At 29.3% G+C, this 8113-nt stretch overlaps 1 protein-coding gene across 3 annotated transcripts; it reads left to right on the top strand.

Moving 5' to 3' along the window:
- The first annotated feature begins 48 nt into the window (after positions 1 to 48).
- On the top strand, positions 49 to 8091 carry LOC148308390 (programmed cell death protein 6-like). 3 transcript variants are annotated; one of them, XM_088261691.1, is made up of 5 exons: positions 49 to 143; positions 229 to 301; positions 645 to 751; positions 2838 to 3106; positions 7200 to 8091. In XM_088261691.1, the coding sequence occupies exons 2-5, from the start codon at positions 243 to 245 to the stop codon at positions 7299 to 7301; spliced, it is 537 nt and encodes a 178-aa protein (XP_088117817.1). In that variant the 5' UTR covers positions 49 to 143; positions 229 to 242; the 3' UTR covers positions 7302 to 8091. The 3 variants fall into 3 exon arrangements, with proteins under 3 accessions (XP_088117817.1, XP_088117815.1, XP_088117816.1); XM_088261689.1 differs by lacking the exon at positions 7200 to 8091 and adding an exon at positions 4997 to 5236; XM_088261690.1 differs by lacking the exon at positions 7200 to 8091 and adding an exon at positions 4997 to 5236 and having other exon boundaries at positions 80 to 143; positions 211 to 301.
- The last annotated feature ends 22 nt before the right edge of the window (positions 8092 to 8113 follow it).

The raw sequence follows: 8113 nt of genomic DNA, 5'->3' as shown, positions 1-8113 counted from the left end.
ATATTTCTAACCATAACTTTGATCTACATCAATATATATCTGTTATCTGTGCTTTTCATGTCAAAAAGACGTCAGGGGAACACGTTGGTCTTTCTAGATACTATTTTCTGAATTAGTTATTTGGGAGTGGCAACAAGTGTCAGGTATGTAAATGATTTTTTTTGTAATTGAACTGGTATTTTTAAGAAAACTTATTTAAAACATGTGTAGCATTCTGTTTTGTTGCAGGACTGAATTGCAATATGTCTCAATTTACTTCGCCAATGCCAAGTCGCGAGTTTCTGTGGGACGTCTTTCAAAGGTAACGTTTTGTAAACATCTATTTTAAATGTTTTGCCTTTATTATTAATTTATCATTTATGATATATTGGAAGAATATTATTGTCAAAACAATCGTTGAATTTTAATATTTGATACGTAAGACGAGAGTTTCTAGTTTCTTTACATTGGTACAATCATATTTGTTCAGTTAGAGGAAAAATAATGAATCATTTAATTGTTGTTTAGTTGCAATGACTTGTATGATTAAAAGTAAATAAATTTAGTATCTTGACAAATTCCTAGATATGGACACTATCATTTATAACTGATATTTGTTTGGTTTGTAAATGCTACATTTAAATTCTTTGTTATTAATATTTTAGAGTTGATAAAGACCGGAGTGGCCATATATCGGCTGATGAACTACAAACTGCATTATCAAATGGAACATGGAATCCCTTTAATCCTGAAACTGTGAGACTGATGATAGGTAAGTAATTTGGTATTGATCAAACAAACAAACAAATCAATGCCATTATAGCCATATGTACTGAGTTGTTTTATTTAAGAAAAATGAGACAGAGTTAGTCATATTATTTTTTGACATCATCAAAGATGAAGAAGAATATGGAAGTCTGGGCATTTACGGGGCGTGACGACAATTTGACACGACTAGAGACAACTAACATAAAAATGGAAATTTTGCACTTATAAAAGATTTTTTTAAACAACATTTTGAGTGTGTCCAAATACTTGTTCACAAAATCTGGATTATATCCAAATAAAGGAGTTATTTTCATATTATTTTTTGACATCTCATCAAAGATGAAGAAGAATATAGAAGTCTGGGCATTTACGGGGCTGATGACCGTCATAGGCTGGTTTTAGTGATCACTTTACACATGTGTGACATTCACCAATTCTATCCATTATTGACAACCGTACTACTCAAATTCTTGGAAGTTCTATATATATGAACCAATTTTGAAACATTGTTCTTGAATCACTAGAACTTCACTAGAGACATATTGGTGAGATGAAAAGAAGCTTTTTATTGAGCAGAAACTCTTTTATTAGTATGTGAGGTCTGAATCCTGGATTGTAATCACACACATGAGAAACGCCAGAAAATATCATTTTCATTTTTATCATTTAAGCTTATAATTTGGCCAGATATTTACAACATTTTGAGTGTGTCCAAATACTTGTTCACAAATCTGGATTATCTCCAATTAAAGGAGTATTTCTCATAATATTTTTTGACATCTCATCAAAGATGAAGAAGAATATGGAAGTCTGGGCATTTACGGGGCTGACAAACTGATTTATGAGTTAGTCATAGTTACTATGTAGCGATTAAAAAATTGTTGACCTTAAAACCAGTCAACACTATGATTTAGTTTTAATAATACGTATATTGATTTACAAAGCTATTTTGTTAGTTATAAAATGAAAAATTGCAAATTTACTGCTACATTTATTGACATTTTAAATGGATTCACAATGGTGTTTATTGCTGTCCTAATTTTTATTTTTATTTTTTTAATTACGTAACCTCCAAGTGACTCTGAAATCTAGCTACGGCTTATGCAACACCGCTTATCATGACCCTACTCAGGCTTCAACTTTTTAAGTTTCATAGCCTACGCCTACTCGTGAGTGGATTTACTCTGTATGTTTAAAGTTACTATAATTTCATGTAATTCATGAGTGAAAATTCTAAGCAAAAACACTCGCTGCTGTCATAATTTACCGATAGACACTAACTTATTTGAAATATTTTCATTGACGAAATTAAACAATTGTTTGTTCAATTAAAATTGATGAAATTCATGATTATATTTTGATTTATTAATTTGTGATTTTACTTTAAAACAAAACTGTATATCAAAAAGAAAACAAAAATGTACCGAAGATTGAGTCTATAAAGTATAACTGTTTATAAATATTATGAATTGATTATTGTTATTATTGACGATTTTAATATTATAATTGTAAATAAGTATGTATATATTTTTACAAAAAAATATTCTGATAGAAAATTCATGCAATTGTGGGTGGAACATGTTATTTATATATTTTTATGTGTTTATATATTTTTTCATTAATTAATTAGGGAGTCACTTTGTAGTAAAATCCATCCATTTTTAATTTAAGTTTTCATTCATCCATTCAAACCTTTATCCGCACCCCAATAGTGCATAGGGCACTGCATCATACAAACACAGTGTTATCTTGATCGTTAACACATGAAGGAAAGGTGATCAGCCCTCCACTTCAGGTACCAGTCCAGGGTAATATGGAATAAATGTTAGATGATAAAATCACTTGTATTTATTTAACCCCCCTGGGAATCGAACCCGGGACCTCCAGAACGGTAGCCGAGCATGCTGACCATTACACTACGGAGGCGGACAGTTTTACTTAAAGTAAAATATAAATATTTTTTTTGTTTTTGGCATGAGAGCTATATGCCACCCAGTACGGGGGTTATCATACATATCAACAAAAAGATAAAAATATAGGAAGTAAAATTGTATATATGTATGTAACCAAAGATATATATTAATTTCCAGGAATGTTTGACAAGCAGGGGCGGGGGACTGTGAGTTTCGAGGATTTTGGAGCTCTATGGAAATACGTCACAGACTGGCAGGGATGTTTTAGATCCTTCGACAGAGACAACTCTGGTAACATTGACAAGGAGGAACTGAAGAATGCGCTGATTGCCTTTGGATACAGACTTTCCGATAATATAATTTCCTTATTAGTGAGGAAATTTGATAGATACGGGAAAGGAACAATTCTTTTCGATGACTTCATTCAGTGCTGCATTATTCTTTATGTAAGTGTACTTTGTAATTATTTCATTTTGGTATTGCACATCATTCCACCCTGTTACCTTGATTTAGTTTGCTAGGCTTTGTATCAAATCTATTAATATAAAAGCAATATTCATATGAACATATTTTACGTGCTTGCCTTATATGCTTTTCATACTAAAATATCAGTAAAAGATCATCATTTAAACCAGGGGTTCCCAATCTTTTTCAGCCCGCGGCGCACTTACAAACTTAGTATTTTGTCATGGCGCCCTCCATTAGTAAGCTATTTGGAATAGATATAGTGACTATATATAGGGTCTTTCAATAAAGACTTTCAAACTTTCGCAGTTAATAGCGACCATATTGTTGATTCTACATCTTTGACGCACACTTTGTTTTATTAAAATTTAAAGATAGAAAGCATCTAATGAAAGATCCTGTATATGTTACAGTCGAAAGAAATAGGTACCTACAATAATAGTAGTTGGGTAGATAGGCACAAGAATTAAAACATCCACAATGTGAAATTGAGTTTTATTATATTTACAATTAAGAATTAAAACAGAGAACAACAAAAAAGAAAATATTTGTGGTTTCGGATAATGATAGAGGATCGACTCACGGCGCCCCTCTTTACTTTCTACGGCGCACCAGGGCGCTGCGGCGCACACTTTGGGAACCCCTGATGTAAACCATTATGGTCCTAATGCACCCCATTACTCAATCAATTTTCGAAATGTCGTTTTTTGTAATGATCTTTGGACTGTGGTGATCATAAAAATGCTTTATAATTTATATTAGATATAGTATGATTTATGGTATTATTTTTTGGTAATAAATAATTGTCTCGCTATCTTTACGACGCTAACGGCAGAGTGGTCTAATTATCTAATTAACAATTCATGAAATTAATATTTTGCCTCAAATTATCTTGTAAATATAATGGTACAGCTTATTCTGATGGCACCTATTAGTTTTAAAGTCAATAACCAGCTCATAATATTTTTTTCTTCTTCTAACTTTCATCCGCACCCAATGCATAGGGCACTGCTTTGTAAAGAAACAGTGTTATCTTGATTGTTAAATACATCATGGCAAGGTGATCAGCCCTGCGCTTCAGGTACCAGTCTAGATAAGTGTTGGAATGAAAAATTACTCATATTTATTTTGAACCCAAATTGAAACTGAAATGTGAAACATCCATTACTTTTCTTTTTTTTTTAAATCTGTTAATTTATTTATAGCTCATTTTGTACAGTACAAGTATAATCTTTAACTTGTTTTTATTTTTTCAAATAAATTTCAATCTATGTTATCAATAGAGGGTTTTGACTTGACATTTTCAATAACAATTTTAGACCGTATATGAAATATAACAAACATTTGTTTTTTTGAAGCAATGAAGTTGCCACTGCTTTAATTTGGTATTGTGCCCCATGCACTCTGGATGCGTATACGAGTCCGAAGAAGGCAGACAAATATATATAAAGCTTGATGTCATAAAGAATGCATTTTTATAATATTTATTTGAATTTTTGTGAAGTCTTGCATCAAGTGTGTGTTATGCTTTGTTTATAACGCACTAACATCAACGCTGAACAGGAATATAAAAAAAGTTCTGTATTTTTTGTGTTTGCTCTGAAAAGTAACCAAATCAATCCATCTAATTTTGACATAAGCTCATTTGGGTTCTGTGAATTTTATTTTAGGTTTAAAAACTTTTTCAGAACTTAAAACCATGATTTAAGCACTAAGCGATGTCATGATTTATTTTGATTTGTCAGTTTTCACACTTTGCTTATGATTTAGATATATACAAATGAGATCTATATTCCTGGTCACGTTAAAGATAAATTTTGTTTTGTTTTTGTTTCAATTGTGTTAACAGCGTTCTTTTTTATTATTTTCAGACACTAACAACATCTTTCAGACAATATGACACAGATCAGGACGGTGTAATTACAATCCATTATGAACAATTTCTCGGAATGGTGTTCAGTCTTAAGATTTAAGAATGATGACAGCAACCATTTCATTTATTGTAATCTCTATCAGAAAATTGTTTAAAACAATACGATTAAATCCAGTGTTTAACACTAATAATAATAAAAATAATGAACTTTATTTAAGATTATTAAAAAAAAACCCACCTCAAGTAGCATTTTTATCTTTTATCTAAATATCTTCACTTGAACAGTTATTATTTTATATTAATATATTATTATAAACTTCTATTGTTAGTATTTTTATATTAGTTGTCTAATGGATAATATGCACCATTTCTTTTATCACAATTCTTAATAATAAACGTTAAATTTAAAAATAAAAATTACAATAAAAGCACCTTCAAATGATCACACATTTTAAACACATTTTTGGACTTGGTTATGTATTGTAAATAAAATTTATTACATAATTGGGTCATTTCTAATCTCATTTATCTATTTCTATTTTTTTAAAGATTCTCATTGTAAAAAATAATCATCTGTTTTACATTATTATAAGCAGTTTTTACTGTCAAAATAAGTTTAAAAAACTGACTTATGTGGGGTTAAAGAATAACTAACGATGTTTGTAATCTTTCTCATACTGCCAATTTATGTGATCATTAAATATACAAATTAATTTTGATTGTGCCACTCGAAAACTAGATTATTTTCCTATATATATATGTATTCGAAATTTAACTGCCATAAAATTAAAGGTGATATGTTTATTTTTTTTTAATCAAATGCCTAAATTTTGGACAATCTTTAATTTTAAAAGATCATTTTGTATAATGCCATTTCTGTAAAATAACGGATGTGTTTTAGATAGTTAGATTGAGTTTAAAATAACAAGATAAAATGATGTTTTTGTCTCACACATCAATAGTAATCTAATCTCTTTGGATGAACTCTAATAGAAATAATAATGAGATAATGATTCTCTTTGTTATATCAAAATAAGTTTATGAACAAATTGAGTTCCAAAACATGATCTGATTAAATGTTATTTTTATTGAAATTGTGAATTGTTCTGCAATATAATTATAATGAGTGCTTTACTATACATACAAATGAATTTACTTTTTTTTATTGTATTTTTTCATTGTTGGGTTTATTAAACTAATAATAAAGTAAAAAAAGTGTCAACCCTACTTACATGTTGTGTTTCTCATATTTATTACTTTTACATTGCATTCCTTATCTTGTTGTTTATATTATTTAGAAATATACTTCTATAAAGCCATGATTGAAACACAATAAAATGCAGTGTCTTAAGGAAACAAAACTTACAGACTTATACAATTCATTGTGTGACACTTTTGAATTAAGAATAAACCTTTTCCCACCAAAATATGAACACAAGTTAAGTAAAAATAATTTTATAAAATAAATATATGCATGACCTGAAAAATAAAATACACTTTGCAGCGATCTAAGGGCATGTATTTTTTTGTTGAGATTATGCATTTATTCAAACCAAATAATTTTTGCTTAACTGGCTTTAACAATATTTGAATAGAAAGAGCCGATGAATGATGATAGAGGTACTTAATGAATCATTTTTATTAAATTAACACATTGTTTTTTTTTGTTTATTTCAATTTGACGTTACATTATTCAGTTTTCATTTATTGTTCGACTGTTGCACAAGATTCTCAGGCTCTGAGATTATAAATTTATTAATATATTTGTATAAAGGGGTTTGCTTGTATGTATATACATAATGATATAACTATAAATAACTGAAGCAGTATTAGTGAGATTTTTTCGCTTTTTAAATTAAAATTATATCGGGTATGCTTGGACAATAAATTTCTCATCCAAGTATATTATTCTGAATAGATTTTGATGCGTACAGCGTGTAGGTGTAACGGGAAAACAATGAGAGGAAATAATTTCACTAAATTATTGTGTTTGCAATAATACCTTTAAAGTATACCTTAAAGTATACTATTTGTATGTACAAACATCACAATTTGATGTCTGCAGCTAGGAAAGTGACCCGTGTAGTCATCTGAAATTAAATCTATGTTCAGGTGAATTTGTTTTAGGCACTCTCTGATTTTTTTTTTGATTTTCTACACAATGTTTGAAAGTATCTACTAAGTTAACAATATATTTTCAGGCATTGACCGAGTCCTTTCGCCGGTTCGATACAGATTTAGATGGAGTTATAACAATACACTATGAACAATTTTTATGGATGGTGTTTTCTTTGCAAGTATAACGGTGGCAGTAATATAATGTTATTAATTAATTTATCCTATAGGTTTTACAGTACACTAAGTTCTTTACATGCAAATTTTCAAAGTTCCAATTATTTTTATAAGGGTATTGGTATAATTGTACTAGAATTTCTAGTTATACAGTGCGTGTAAGTTTAATTTGTGTCTCTGCTGTTAGGTGGTGGGCAGGCCTGCAGTTTTAGTAATGTCACTTGTGGTCTACTTTAGTAAATGTGTGTACTCTTTGGTATAGCTACAATTTGTCCAATTACTCACTTGTTTGGACACATAACGTAAAAGATTAAAAAAAAATCAGATATGTAAAGGGATGCAACATCTTTTCCCAGCATATAATTGTATGAGTTTTATATCAATTATTACCATGTTTTTCATGTGTCTTTTGGCTAACGCCCATAGTGGCATTTCCTAAATAAGAAATGCACAATGCTAGATTTTTCTGTAAATGCTGGATGTCTAGGTTGACTTTCTTGTGAAATAAAGCCCATTTGTATGTAGAGGACTTATTGTATATATTTTTACAAATAATAAGTATCTCATTTTGATTTTAAATATTAATTGTATAATGTCTCATCAAATTTAAAATACTGTACACATTTTCTTCCAGTACTTGTAGCTTGATTTATATTACTTGAGAAAGCCAATTTATGTACCTTTAAAAATTTAAGAAATTTGATTTCTATTTACACATCTTATACTGGTATTCTTGTATCTATCTTTATTGATGTAACATTGTAAAATTATAGTATATATTAAAAATATTTCTTAAGAAAATGTTAATTTATTTCAATACCTT

This window comes from Brachycentrus maculatus, unplaced genomic scaffold (genome assembly GCF_059751285.1).
Source record: "Brachycentrus maculatus isolate JH-2025_06_01 unplaced genomic scaffold, ASM5975128v1 h1tg000166l, whole genome shotgun sequence".
Lineage (NCBI taxonomy): Eukaryota > Metazoa > Arthropoda > Insecta > Trichoptera > Brachycentridae > Brachycentrus > Brachycentrus maculatus.
Note: the sequence above shows the minus strand (reverse complement) of the source record. Positions and strands in the feature narration are given on the sequence as shown.